The sequence below is a fragment of the Erithacus rubecula genome (assembly GCF_903797595.1).
Source record: "Erithacus rubecula genome assembly, chromosome: 20".
Classification (NCBI taxonomy): domain Eukaryota; kingdom Metazoa; phylum Chordata; class Aves; order Passeriformes; family Muscicapidae; genus Erithacus; species Erithacus rubecula.
Genome location: NC_136672.1, coordinates 4745653 through 4760427, shown reverse-complemented (window position 1 = coordinate 4760427; position 14775 = coordinate 4745653). Strand labels below are relative to the sequence as shown.

Genomic DNA, 14775 nt, shown 5'->3' with positions numbered 1-14775 from the left:
ATAGTACATAATATTTAATGTACATATCACATATAATAAGCATATTATATGTGTATCGTAATTATATATAAAATATATATTATATGCTATATATGTTATATGCATGGAATATATATCTCTCTCTATATATATAAGGAGGAGGTGAAACTTGGCTGAATATATAGGTATTTACATGTTACTTTAGTTTTTTTTATATATGTGCAATAAACATTTCAGCCTTGGCAGCTGGGAGAATGACAGGAGGTGACCACACTGTTGGGATCAGGATGGATGGTCAGGATGGATCAGAGCACCCCACAGTGCAGCAGAAATGAGGATACATGACAATAATTAAGTATCACCAGGAAGGCAAATTGCATTAATTTAATCACCAGCTTCACCCCACATCACTTGGTTCTCCCTGGAGGGAGAGGTTTTTCCTGGCAGTTCTTTAAGTTGCTGTGCAATACCTGTGTCCTCCCAGCTGGCTGTGAGTGAGGAGGAGGAGGAGGCCTGGTGGGCTTTGTTCAGGACATGGATGAGGTTCCCCTCCATGACCCAGTGGCTTTCCAGCTGCTCCAGCATGTGACAGCCACGGTGCCTCCAGCAGTGACTCCCTGTCACAGACTCAGCTGGGAGCTGCCATCAGCCCCCTCACACTGACACTTCATTAAAGGCTGTCTCTCTCAAACATCCTCCATGCAAACAAGATAGAATTGTCATGTCCCCTCTGTATGCCAGCATTGCCCAAGGACTGGGATGGAGAGTTTTGTCTTCTTCCACCACACCTGGTGACCTTACCTGGCCTTGCAGTTCCAGCCCCACATCTCCCTCCTGCTGTGCCTCTGCAGGTCCTAAATTCATGTCTTGTCAGAGCAGGGGCTATTCCAGCTTGACTCCCACATCCCAGCTCATTCCCCTAGGGCAGGTGAGAGCTGACAGCATCAGCTGCCTGAGTTCATTCTGAGGAGGCAGCACCAGCCAGGTGTGGGATTCTGATCAGGCTTTCAGGCTGGCATCATCCTGGGATGAATCCACAACATCCATCAGCCACAGAGCCCAGATACCCTCCTGGGTACCCCAAGCCCCTCCTGGGCACCTCAACCCCAAGCTGAGAGCAGTCACAGCACCCATGGTACAGATGGTCACTCCTCACAGGCTGCTGCCTTTGTCCTTCAAAATATTTGGTGGGAGCCAGATTTTTTTGTGATGTAGGAAGCTGACTGCTTCCTGAGGTCCCTCCTGCACCCACCAGAGAAATGGCAGTTCCTGAGGGAGCCAGGGACATCTTGCTGCAGGGACATCCAAGCAGAGGGGCATGCCCAAAGGGTGGGGAGGGAATCTTGCCACTGCAGGAGCCATGGCACATCCTCTGCAGAGCACTCAGCCTCCCACCAACTCCCTCCCTCCAGACACCTGCTGTTGCCCTCCTCTATAAAGCCCTTCCCTGTCTGGAATCAGGCATGTGGAGAAGGAAGGGCTGTTTATCCCCTTTGCAAGTGGCTCCTTATACAGCAGCCATGGGATGATGCTGTGGCCTCTGAGTGCCCTCAGTCTCTGCTGTGCCCTCCAAGTCTGCCAGCACTCTCCTCCAGTCACCATTCCTGCTGTCCTGTGAGGTGCTCGGAGCCATCTCAGCCATAGGGAATGGATCTCATGGGCTTTGTCACTTCTCTGCCCTTTTCCCAGCTGCTGAGGTTGAGATGCAACAAGTTCGTATGTTCTGCTACAAGGTGTGCACACCTTGGAGGGGCTGGGTATCCCAAAACCTGCAGTTCTGTGCTCCTGATATTCCCCCTCAGTGAATTACTGGCCTCATCCCTGTGGGGAGAGGCCAGAGCCTCGCAGGGGTGGCCCTGTGGGTCCACCAGGATCGTTGTTGAAGCTGCAGGGTTGGGATCAGCCCTGGGAAGGGTGGCAGGCAGAGATCACGGTGTTATCACTGCCACAACCAGCCTTTCTCCTGGAAAGGGGAGCGACTCTGATTTCTCTGTGGGCTGAAGGTCACGCTCGGTTTTACAGCCTGGCAAAGGAGAAGAAAGGAGCAATTCTGTTTACTTAGGGAGTCATTAATATCCCAGCTCCTGGCATGTACAGAGGCAGCAGGAACCTCCCCCACAGAGCAGCAGAGAGCGAGGCTGTGCAGCCCTTTATTATTCCATTATCAGCCAGGCAGGATTAGGAGGGCGGGTCAGGGAACAGTGCCGGCTTTGAGCAGCTTTAGCTCCTTTCCAAAGGCTTATCCCGGCTCAGTCTCACTCTCTGGACTCAACTCACTTATTCTCTCTGTGGAGGGGTTTGAGTAATGCTGGGGAGAGAGTGGGCACGGGGTCATGGAGCTTTAATAGCCCAGCAGGCTAAACCTGGGAGGTTCCTTTAGCAGGAACTCATTTTGTATGTTAAATTTCAGAGACTAGGGAGGGCAGTTTCTCAGTTCCGCCAATTCCTTCATTGCTCCCCAGGGAAAGCCAAGCCTCGGCGCTGCTTTGGGGCAGTTCCGTGCTCGGGACAAGCCGGTGCTGGGGCGGGACAGCCATTCCAGGCGCCTTCCTGCAGCGCTGGACGAGGTTTTGCTCTTTATTCTTACCCAAGTTTCTCCCTGGAGCCCGGGTGGGGTGGCCGGAGCATACCGATCCCAGCCCGGCAAGGAAGGAGGAGCCGTGGGAACTGAGGCAGCAAATCCCTCTTCTTCTTTCCCAGGCCAGAAATGGGGTCTGGAATGGGATGATATGTTTCCCCCCGTAAGTAATTCCACTCTAGGAATGCTGCCCGCCGGCATCGAGCATCGCCGCAGGGATCACCCTGGATTGGGATCCAGCGTCCCAACCCAGCCCCAGCCAGGTGGTTCTCATTGCAGCCTCTGACTCACCTCCCAAAAATTCCTGCGCTCACATCATGGCAGGAAACCGCTACCGGGAAGTGGTAAAAGCCCTGGACAGCCTGAAATTCGGCTTCCCCCAGCGAAGGGGGAGATCAAACGCAGACTTTGGCCTCAGTCGCTCTGACGCCAGGGCTTGTCATCGGGGGGACGTCTCGGCGAGCGAGTGGTGGGTGTGTGGTTCCTCCAGACTCAGCAGCTTTTTTGCCTGGCGTTTGGGAGTGTTTTCCCTAAGGAGGCCTGAGCTCAGAAATATTTTTAAGCAAATCATCAGCTGGGAGGAATGAGCTCAGCTCGTCGGCATTGTTCAGGGCTGTGCCGGCAGCTGCCGAGAGCTCAGCGGAGGGTCAGCGTTGGGGGAGCAGCCCCCAACAAGTTGCAGAGCCTGGCTGTGATTTAAGAGCTGCCACAAAAAAAAAAAAAACAAAAAAAAAAAAAACAAAAAAAAAAAAACCAAAACCTGAGCTTCTTGGAGGTTGAGAGAAGCTGGATTTTGGGGGAAACCTGCCACCCCTGGGTCATGGAGACAGGTAGAAGGTGCAGCCACTTTCCCGAGTTCTGCAGCTAATCAGTGACAGAGCCCAGACCTGTGTCCTAGTTGAGGTGGGATGTGATCTCTCAGTCACTCTCCTCCCGGAGATATCTCTGTTAGCTCTGTCCCCTCCAGCTCTGTGCCCCGTGTCAGCCCCAGCCCCACGGCGGGGAGGGGCTGATCCGCATGGAAACGGCTCCATCTCGGCACCGGCCGCTCCCGCAGGAGCCGCCTGGAAAGTTCCCACTGCTGCAGTCGGTGCCTGTCCCCCTGCCAAGCCTGCAGCCCTGCCAGCCCCGATGCAGCGCCAGCCGCGCTATTTCTGGCTCCACCTTGAGACACGTACCTTCAGCAGTGGGAACGATGCTAAAAGAGATGGATTCGGGAGGAGTGCATCCCCCTCCCGTTCCCGTCCCCGGGTGGCTGCCGGCGGACGCGGCAGGGCGGGCAGGGATGTGGAGGAGCTGTGTGCCTCGAAGGGAAGCACTGCAGTTCATCTTGCAGCAGAGGCACGTCCTCTGCACGCCTCCTGCGGGGCTGTGCTGTGGCAGTGGGACCCCGAAATCCGGGCCTGCCCTGCTCCGAGAGCCCCAAGTCTCTGCTGCAGCCCCCGGAGGCACGAAAGGTTGTGGAAGGCGTGGGAAGCCCCCAGGCTCTGTGCTTTTCTTCCCCCAGGATAATTCCCAGTGCAGATCAGCTCCTCCAGCAGCTGGGGGCAGGAGCAGGAGGAATCCGGGGCCGGAGGGATCTGGGCGAGGTTATTAATATATTTAACCCTTGGCTTCTTGCACAACTCAAGACAAACCTCGTCTGCTATTTCTGCCTCGGTTTCCCCAAATTCAGGGCACACATCACCTTGCCCAGTGAACCCAGGTGCTTTAAATGTACAAACCTTCTCCAGCAAATGGTGTCTGTGGAGTCTGGGATACTCCAGGATTCCTCCGGGGACAGGAGCTGAGGGGTGTTTGCTCTTGAAGGAAGACCGGTGGTGATGGCTGGACTGGATGCTCTGCCCCATGGGGGAATCCTCTTTGCAGTGAGGAAGGAAGTGGGGGGATTCTCCGTGGGCTCTCCCCCGTTCACGCCGGCTCCGTGCCACATCCCCGCATCGCATCCCGGCACTCCCCTCCCACACACACGGCCCGAGCAGCGCCGCGCGGGCGGGAATGGAGCCGATCAGGACAAACCCGACCGGCAGTCGCCTGCCCACAGCTGGGAGCTGCTGAGCGCCTTTTGGGCTGCCCTTGGGGTCGAGGGGCCTCCTTAAGGCTCTCATAATTAAGATAGCCCCAAACGACTGGTTATCAGCTCGGGGAAGGAAGTGATCCCACTTCCGCGTTAGACATCACATCTGGAGGCGAACAAGCGGTGTCCGTGTGGGACTGGGCTGAATCAGCTGTGGCTGTGGAGAGCAAAGGGACCTGCCTGGGGCTGGTGGTGGCCACTGCGCTGGTCACAGCATGGACCGGGCATCCAGGGGTGGTACAGCATCAGGTCAGTCTTCTAGGAAGTCCCCACAGACCAGAACGGAGACTGAAAAGCCCTGTCTGTGTCTCCTCTGCCATCACAGAGGCTGAGTCTGTGCCAGTCCCTTTCCCTATCTGAGACAAACCTGTCTGCAGCCTCCAGCCCTTGGCATCCCCACCATGCACAGCCCTTCCCCAACCCTTCCTGCACTCATTGCCAGCCCTGACACTTCCCAGTGAAGCCACTCTCAGCTCCTTTCCCCACAGCACGAGCATGGCCAGCAGAGCCTGGACAGGCATTCCACTCCTATTTAAAGCACAGGCTGGCAGGACAAAGGGGTTTCCCTGCGGTGCAGGGACACAGGGCCTTGGACGGATGTAGCATGGTGAGGACAGAGCCCAAAGCAGCCTCATCGTCCCATGGCACCTGCCAGGAGCAATGGGACAGCTGCTCTCACATCCTCCCAACACGAGTCATGCCTTCCTGAACGGAAATTGGGAGCGGGTTAGTCACCGAGAAGGGTGAGGGGCAGGTCAGGACGCTGCTCTCCCCGGCATCCAGCTATTTCCTCCCATGACACCTTGCTGAGGAACCTCGGGGCTGTTTACAAATGCTGGACTGTTTCATGGCAGCTGCCAGGGAAGCGACTGAGCCCGAATCTCACCCAGAATCAGCTGTGAGTGCTCCAGTTCCCAAATTAAAAGCATCAGGGTTCAGAGCAGGTTTTGCCCCTCCGAGCATCCCTTTGTACCCACAGTGCCCAGGCAAGTCTTTCTGGAAGGCACAATGCTCCAGATCACAGAATCCTGGCTCTCCTCACAGGTTTGCTCTGGGAAAACAAGACTCAACCATGTTATCTGCCCAGCTGGTCATCCTGTGCCCTCCCTGCAATTTCTTGGCCAGTTCCAGAAGGTTTAAGCAGGGACAGAGGGCTCACTGCTAATTAAACTGCCCAAAGTGTGAGGAGTGATACCTCCCTGAGGTGCAAGCTCAAGGTTAGGACAGAGCTACATCCATGGGGAATTGGTTGGCAAAAAAAAAAAAAAAAAAAAAAAAATCCTTGTTGGGCTGGGCCAGACCCCTTGGAGCCCAGCAGTCCCTTGGGAGGGTGAGGTCAGTCCTGTTGCCAGCAAAAACTGCTGTCAATGATTTTTGCTAGCTGCCGTGAACACAAAGCAGCTCCCAGCCTTGCTGGCACCCTCCAGACAATTCCCCTGGGCTCTGTCACCAGAGCTCTGTGCCCCAAGGTGGGATATACAGCACAGCCCACCTCCCTCCACGAGGCTTCATGCCCACGGCAACCTCCAACCCCCAGGGATACCTGATGGCGAGCCACCAGTAGTGAGTAGGACATCATCCCTCTCCATCCTCCCTCCTGGAAGTGTCCCACGCCGTCCGCCCACTGTCCTCACCCCTCGCCGTGCCTCGATTTCTCCAGGCCCTCACTTCACTCCTCTCATACTTGGACAGATGTAGAAGTGGTGTTAAAACGTTGTTCAGTCCAACGTGGGGGCTCCAGGCACACCTGCGCCAGCGCCCATCCGTGCCTTGCTGGGAATGATGGGCAGGAACTGGGGCGGGGGTGGCTGCCGGCTGCTCTTCCTCCCCTCTCCCGGCGTGACCGTGGGTCTGTTCCTTGCCATCCCCAGCACCGTGGGAGCACCCACGCCAGACACCCACCCCGGCAGCGCAGAACCACCCGCGGCAAAGCCACGGCGTCCCTTTGCCCCCGCCCGTCTGCAGAGCCGGTTCCCCCGCGGAGCACTGCCCGGAGCGCGGGGCGGCGCTTGGGGAAACTGAGGCAGCTGACGGGGGGTGTGGGGGGTACCGGGCCAGCCCCGGGACGGGCCCCCCTCGGCGGGGGAAGAGGTGGCCGGGGGGTGGGTGGGTTAAATTTTTATGAATGGGGCCGCCCCGCCTGCCATCGCCGGGCGTCAGCAGCGAGCGGCGGCGGGCGGCGCTCCCCGGTGCCTCCCGCTCCGCTCCGCGCCCGCTCCGCCGATGGCCGCCGGCCGCCGCGCTCCCCCGGAGCCCGGCGGGGGCCCGGTGCTGCTGCAAGGCATCTTCGGCGCGGGGCCGGCCCCCGGTGCCGCCGCCTGCTCGCTGTCCCTGACGGCCCGGGAGCTGCAGGTGCGGCGTGCCGGCGGCTGCTCGGGCGGCTCGGCCGGTCCCGACGCCGCGCTCCGCCTGGCCGACTGCGTGGGCTCGGCCGCCTTCCCCGCGGCCGCGGCCGCCGCCTGCTTCTCGCTGGTGTGTTACCCGCTGCGGGGGCCGCGCTGGGGGCCGCCCTCCCGCCAGCGCCTGGAGCGGACCTTCCGCGTCTCCCGGGGTCCCGACGCTGAGAGCAACCTGCGCATCGCCCAGGCCTGGAGCCGCCGCATCCGCGAGCTCGCCGTGCCCGCCGTGCCCGCGCAGGACGGTGAGTGCCGAGCCCCCTGCGCGCCCCTCGGCGCCGCTTCCCGCGGAGCTCGCTGCGCCGGGGCCGTGCGGGGGTCGCGGTCGGGGTCGCCCCGCCGCTGTGGGGCTGTGCCCGAGCCGCGGGCGCTGCGGGGTGTCGCGTTCCGGGGGCACCGCGGGGGACACAGACGGGTGGTGACCGTGTCACCGTGGGGTCACTCGGACACCCTCTTCCCCCCACTTTCCTCGAGTCTGAGGACAGGGACAGGTTGTTTCTCTCCCCTTTCACCCTTAATTTGAAGGCACATGGTCGCACTATGGGGGCCCTTTGCACCACCCCCCATCCCCCCTCCATTGCTCCCGTTCGATAACTCCAAAGCTCCAAAGGGCAGCATGATCCAAGGAAAAAAAAAAGTAATCATTGCTGACGCAGGCAGGACAGAAACCAGGCAATGTCCCCAGCAGGTCCGATCCATCACTTGGGATTTGGGGACAGGCAGATCCCCCCAGGACCCCCTGCGGTCCAGCGGGATCTCAGGGCAGCCCGGCAGGATCTGTGTTTCTGCTCCTGCTCCCCTCGGGAGCTGTCAGTGTCTGGAAGGGGAGGGTCCTGCTCGGGGGCCGCGTCCCCCAGCTCCCGCAGGCAGGGCAGGGCGTGCTGGCAGATAGTTGAACATCTGAGCAGAGATTCAATTATATGCACTACTTCATTTATTTGGCTGTCCAGTCGCTCTGATCAGACTTGGAAATTAAGAGGCATGCGGTTAGAGGGATCCTGTCAAATCACATTTAGCCCAGCTCTTCCTTGCTTGGATTTTAAAATGCAGCTTTTTTTTTTACATGACCTGCAGCTACAAAACAACTTTCTGTCTCTCTTCCTAAAGAATTACAAAAAAATCCAGTGGAATGGGGTGAGGGCAGAACCAGTTCCCCAGCTCTATTTCCAGCCTGAACTCTGCAGCTGGAAGTCTCCGGGCGCTTTCCAACCCTCGCCCTGTGAGCAGGCGGTGTGAAGGTGCCGGGGCAGGAGCAGCTCGTTGCACGCAGGGCCCTCGGGGCAGCGGGGGAAAGGAGGATGGGAGAAGGCAGTGCAGAATTTTGCAGTCACTCTTCTCGCTGAGGGACATCAAGATTTGCAATCCTCCTCCCTCAGTTTTGGACAGAGCTAAAAATGCCCCTCGTCACACCCTGCGCTCGCACGTGCCGGCAGAGAGGCCTGTGCAGGGCTGATAAGGCCGTGCTGGGAAGCTGTGGGTGAGTCCCTGCAGAGAGTCCTGTCACCCTGTCCCCAGGGGAGGGGACCTGGGGAGCCACCAGCGATCCCATCCTGGTGCTGTTGCAGCTCCAGCATCCTCTGGGATAAAAGCCCTGTGGAATGCTGCAGCAGGGATAAAGGGATGATTCCCCCTGTTCGTTTCACCCCAGGGATAAAGTTTCTCAGCAGCTGATAACCCCAAAGTTGTGGCTGCCTGCAGTGTGTCCCAAACTGCAACTATCCAGAAGCAAACAACTTCCCCCAGGCTTGTGTCCCAAAAGAGAAATCCAGCCCCAGGAAGCTCAGCCCCAGCTTTATTCTGCCTGGCACACTTGCTCCTTGTGCCCAGAGAGTTTCCAGAAGGATGCAGAGATGCAGTGGAGTGGCTTGGGCTGCAGACAGCAGAGCTGTGGCAGTGTGGTCCCAGCCTGAGCACAGCCAGGACGCATGACATGGGAGGATGTGGGCAGAGGGAGCAGAGTTTGTGGCACAGCTGGAGCCCCTTCCTCCTGCTGACTCAGATTCTGCTCTACTCAGCATTTGAGGCTGAAAGCGACCACACTGTGCTGGGAAGTGGAATCTTGCTGGGATGCCAGGGACTGGCCGGTGTTGTGCAACAGGAAGGGTTGGATGGCTCAGGATGCTGCTGAAATCTGTCTCCCTGTGCATCACCATTGCTGGGCTCCAGCTCTGATCCAGTACCCTCCAGTTCCACCACTGGGCTGGGCCTGGTGCTGCTGGTGTGACCAGCCCCACACTGGGATCACTCCTGTCACTACTCACAGCTTGGTACCATCGATCTGTCCCTTGGCAGGGAGTTGTGGCACCCCTCTGAGCAAGGTTTGTTTTCCCCCTCCAGCCAAGCAGTTGATCCTCGGGGTCCCAGCCTTTCCCTGCTGCCCAGAGGAGGCCATGGGGCAGCACCCATAGGTCTGGGCAGGATTTTTAGGCAAGACTCAGCTGCAGCTCCGTGTGTGTGTGAAAAACTATGTGCCTGGTTTAACCGTGGGGTTAAAAACTGCATTTAGGCTTTTGAAGTTCCTTTGGCTTTTGCTTTTCAATATCCAGTGTTTAAGGGGGGAAAGAGAGAGAAAAGTTCCCAGGGAGAAAGCAGCTGGGGCTTGGGCTCTAACCCTGCATGAGCACTTATCTGCATTTGCTTGCAGGGGTTTCAGTGTCTGTGGGCAGCAGGGGAGCTCTGAAGGGCTGGGAGCAGGGTCATCCCAGCCCTGGGGTTGCTTTTTGTTATCCCTGACCCAAGCTGGAGTGGCCTCTGCTCTGGGTGCTTCACTGCTTTCCCCCAGGGCAGCTGGTCCCTTTGTGTCTGGAAGCCACTGATAAGGGGCTGGGGAGGGCAGAGAGGGGAACCACTGGCCCTGGGCAGCGCTGGGGAGAACCAGCTTGGAGCCAGGCTCAGCCCCAGGGCTGCCATAGGCAGATCTTTGTTGTGGATTTGGTTGCAGGTCCCAAGCAGCTGGTGAGGGGACAGTGAGGTGTCCTGGAGGGTGACAGCACTCAAGGGGCAGGAAATAATCCTGGTGATGATGAAGTCAGCAGAGCTCTGTGTGCTCCAAGGGCTGGGACAGTCATGGAGATGGGATGCTCCAGTCCCACCTCCCTCCAGGCAGCTTGTGGAGCTCATGACCATGACTGGTGTGATGCTGGATGTCACCCAGGGAAGGTGACACATGTGGTGTCCTCCATGGCCCCACATTCACCTCTCCCCACCACTGTCCCCACTGTGGGTGGCAGGAGAGGTTTAGCTGTAGAGCCCCAGCTCATGTGTTCAAACAGCTCAAATCCCTGCAATCCCTGCACGTGTGCAGATGAGGTGGGGGCACCCCCAGAGCCACGGGGGCTCAGAGGGGGTTCCCAGCCCAGGACAGTGCTGGGAAAGGCCTCTGCTGTCCTGACTCAGCTGCTCTTCCTGCTGAGTCAGCAGGTGCAGCCCTGTGCCAGGCCCGTGTGCTGGGGTGGGCACCCACACCCCCAGCTCACAGCTCAGGGTGCACAGAGCCTGTGGGGACATCCCAAACAACCCAAAACCGGCTCCTCCCTGCAGAGCCTCCTCCTGCAGGGATCTCCAGAGGTGCTGGGGGAGCCTGAGGCCCTTTGTAACTACAGAGTTTGGGGTGCCCAGCAGCTCCCGGGGTTCCTGCCCTCCTCCTCCTCCCCGTGCTTCCCTCACAGAGCAGCTTTGTGGCCTCCCCCTGCCCCCCTGCATGGGGACCTCTGGGCTTGGGGAAGGAGAGGCTGGAAGCAACTGGGGAGGCAGAGGGATGGGACCCCTGCCAGGCTTGTAATTCCAGCCCGGCCCAGGCCCTCGCAGGCGAAACCTGAGCCCCGTGGGGAGCAGGGAAGCAGCAGCGTCCGTCTGCCAGCACAACTGTCTGTCCTGGCCCTGCTCCAGCTGGGTGGATGCAGGCAATTGGAACCTGGAGTTCTCAACCCCCCACTCTGGTATGGTTGGAGCACTGCAGGGCTCCATCCTCTGTGTGAACATGTCTGCTGATTGTGGGGGAGCTCAAATGAGTCCCTGTGTCCTCTCTCTGCCAGCTCTCCAGCATTCCCAGCAGGGACCCTCCATCCCTGCTCACCCTCATTGTCTCTGGGTAGGGATGCAGCCCAGAGAGCTTGCCAAGATGGGGGAGGGCCAGTTCCCCTTCCACTTTTCGTTTTGGCAAATGCTGCCCTGGCTGGCAAAGCCCTCCCAGGGCAGGGCCATGAGGCAGCACCCTGAGCCCCCTGTCCCCCCCAGGTGACAGCTATGGGGTGCTGCCCCGACCCTGCCACGCCCTGGTGCTGCTGAACCCACAGAGTGGCTCTGGCCGTGCCCTTGATGACTTCCAGGCTGTGGTGCAGCCCATGCTGGCTGAGGCAGACATTGCCACCACTGTCTTTGTTACTGGTGAGTCCATGAGCAGCTTCTCCTTCTCCTTCTCCTTCTCCTTCTCCTTCTCCTTCTCCTTCTCCTTCTCCTTCTCCTTCTCCTTCTCCTTCTCCTTCTCCTTCTCCTTCTCCTTCTCCTTCTCCTTCTCCTTCTCCTTCTCCTTCTCCTTCTCCTTCTCCTTCTCCTCCTTTCCCTGGGATCCTAACTGGGCCCTGCCACGTGGGGACAGGTTCCTCCAAGAGCCATTGACTCTGCATCAGCACAGGTCTGGGTCGCACGGGATGTTGCACTTGAAGAGTAACTGCCTTGCCTCTTGCATCCCTGGCTGGGGTCACCATCTGGGGCTGGGGTCACTGTCTCTGGGGTGGGAGCAGGAAGGGCAGAGGGATGGAGGGTGATGTTCCAAATCTCTCCACTTTCCCCAACAGAGAGACCCCACCATGCCCATGAGAAGGTGCGAGATGAGGACCTGTCGCAGTGGGACACCTTGGTGGTCATGTCTGGGGACGGGCTGCTGTTCGAGGTGAGGACACCATGGGCTGGGCAGAGAGCTGGGCAGAGGAGCCAAGCTCTGAGTCACAAAGTCAGGCAGGGAATGGCAAAGGAGAGATGGCACCAAGCTTGGAGCAAAGCAGCCATCACCTCTGTCCTGCTCTGGGCAGGGGGACCATGGGCTCTGCTCCCCCCAGGGCTGGGCTGGGTTCCTTGGGCAGCACAGGCTCCTTCCTCCCTGCAGGTGGTGAACGGGCTGATGGAGCGCCCAGACTGGAAGGAGGCCATGAAGAAGCCCCTGTGCATCCTGCCAGGAGGCTCTGGGAATGCCCTGGCTGCCTCTATCAACTACTATGCAGGGTGAGTCCTGGCCCCATGGGGCATCCATGCAGAGCTGCACCGGAACCATGTGGGCATGAGGGAAGGGAAAGGCTCTGAGCCCAGGGAAGAGTGCTGGGATGCCAAGGGGTGCCTGGCAGGGTCCTCACTCTCCACAGGCTGGTCCAGCACAGCTCCAGCTGTGAGCAAGGGATAATCCCTGTGTATCCTACTCCCCCCACTCTCTTTTTCTGTGCTCAGAGACTGGTAAAACTTTAACCCAAAGACCCACCCCAGGCACAGCCAATCCCACAGTGTGGAGTACCAGGATTGCCTGGGTTTGGTTTATCCATCCCCATCAAAACTACTCCCAGCAGCTGTTCCCGAGGGACACTGTCACCCAGCTGGGACATGTCCCAACCATGACACAAGGGCGGGGTGGGGCAGCAGGAGGGGTCCTGAGCTCCAAACTCACCTTCCCCATCCCTCACAGCTACGACCACGTCGCCAAGAAAAAGCTGCTGATGAACTGCACCTTCATCCTGTGCAAGGGGCTGTACACACAGATGGACCTGGTGTCGCTGAGCACGGCCTCGGGCAAGCACTTCTTCTCCTTCCTGGGCTTTGGCTGGGGCTTCATCTCGGACGTGGACATCGACAGCGAGAAGTACCGCTGGATGGGCAGCGCCCGCTTCACCCTGGGCACGCTGCAGTGCCTGGCCAAGCTGCGGGTGTACCAGGGCCGCCTGTCCTACCTGCCCGTGGCCGCGGAGCAGGGCAGCTCCCCCGCGCCGCGGGACCCCCGCGCGCCCCTCACCAACGGGCACGTCCCGCCGCCCGCGGGCACGGGCTCGCTGCCCCCCGACTCGCTGCTGGCGCCGCTGGGCCAGCCCGTGCCCGCGCACTGGACCGTGGTCCCCGAGGAGGAGTTTGTGCTGGTCTATGCCATCTACCAGTCCCACCTGGGCACCAACCTGCTGATGGCGCCGGCGGCCCGGCTGCACGACGGCGTCATCCACCTCTTCTACATGAAGGCCGGCATCAGCCGCGTGACGCTGCTGAAGCTCTTCCTGGCCATGTCCAGGGGGACGCACCTGGACTTGAACTGTCCCCACCTGTGCTACGTCCCCGTGCGGGCGTTCCGCCTGGAGCCGCGGGTGGCCGCGGGCATCATGACCGTGGATGGGGAGGCGCTGGCCTGCGAGCCCGTGCAGGGCCAGGTCCATGCCCGCATCTGCCGCGTCCTCAGCGGCTCCTGAGCTCCCCGTTCGCCCTCCCTGCAGCGCTGAGCTGCCGGCACGGCCCGGCGCGAGGGTGGCAGAGCCTTCCTCCCACTCAGGAACCCCCTCCTTCCATAGCAATAGGTCTTGGGGGGGGGGCGTGGGGCTCATCCCCTCGCTTGCCCCCACGCTTAGCTTTACCCCCTTGGGACAGCCAGTGCTGTTCCAAACGTGAGCCACATGCCCCGTCAGGTACTCGGTGCCGGCGCGATGCCAGCGTGTTTTATCCCGGTACGAGGTCCCGGCCCCCAGGCGGCTGCGCCGGCACAGCCCCGTCCCCTCCCCGGCTCGGACGCACACGGTGGCATTGCTGTGTCCCCGCCCCGGAGCCAGTGCCACCCCCCAGGGAGGGTCAGGACCAATAGATCTAATACAATAAACCGACTTTTTAAAGAATGTTTCTACCCAAAGCTTCCTGTAGAAGCGGAGTTTATTCTTGTGAGAAGTGCAAAATAAATATCTAGCGTTTGCAAAAAAAAAAAAAAAAAAAAAAAAAAAAAAAAAAAAAAAATCCTTCCTGGGTTTTGAATCCGAGCTCACAGCTGCTCTCAAGGGCTGGGCTCAGCCACGGCCCGGCTACACGGGCGGCAGGACAGGTTTAGCTCCGCACCGCAGCCCTTTGCTCCCTGACATCCCGGGGCGGGGAGCAGCACAGAGCGAGGGGGACACTTGGGGACATCCTGGGGAAAGTTCGGTGCCTCTGAGCCACAGCAGGGAAGGGCTCGTGGAAGAGGTTCGAGGAAGGGTCGTTGGAGCTGAGGGGTTTGGCTTTCTGCCTGCAGCAGGGGCCTTTTGGGGGGCTCTTGCATCCCTTTTCTTGGGCTGCCCGGGGCCAGCTGGAGCCCTGCTACAGGTCCCTGTCCTGGGGCTTGCCTGGGGGGGGATTGCTCAGCCTCTTTGGTATAAAATTGCAGTAATTAAACCTCATTTTCAGCGCTCAAGTACAAAGCAGAAGAGTAAACAGTGGTGGCTGTTTGCATTTATTCAACTGCAAACGATGCAATTAGCATGGCAGATCCGGGAAAGAAGAGCACGATTGTCCTCCCCCCATGGCCTCACTTGCTCATGGAGAGGAGCCCTGTCCCTGAGCCAGCAGGGCAGGCAGCAGCTGGGAACCACCTCCCAAAATAAAGTTATTTCCCCCGTGGCATCGGGCCAGGTGTGAAAACAGGCTGAGCACTAACTCTCTAACCCTGCTGAGCTGCTGGAGGGAGAGCCCATGGCAGGGGATGCGCTCCGAGCTCTCGCTGTGTCTGTCGAGGGACACGGGTCAGCAGAGCGGAGCCG

At 59.3% G+C, this 14775-nt stretch overlaps 1 protein-coding gene and 1 long non-coding RNA gene across 2 annotated transcripts; one reads left to right on the top strand and one right to left on the bottom strand.

Moving 5' to 3' along the window:
• Window positions 1-1542: 1542 nt before the first annotated feature.
• Window positions 1543-6854, bottom strand: LOC306810648. The gene is made up of 2 exons (XR_013776503.1): window positions 3298-6854; window positions 1543-3260 (listed from the first exon to the last, which is right to left on the bottom strand). It is a non-coding gene; the product is annotated as an uncharacterized lncRNA (long non-coding RNA).
• SPHK1 (sphingosine kinase 1) lies at window positions 6741-13898 on the top strand. The gene is given in 7 exon segments (XM_079323437.1): window positions 6741-6801; window positions 6804-6847; window positions 6849-7275; window positions 11267-11416; window positions 11827-11921; window positions 12135-12250; window positions 12702-13898. Coding segments are annotated over 7 exon segments (1644 nt in total). The 5' UTR covers window positions 6741-6755; the 3' UTR covers window positions 13468-13898.
• The last annotated feature ends 877 nt before the right edge of the window (window positions 13899-14775 follow it).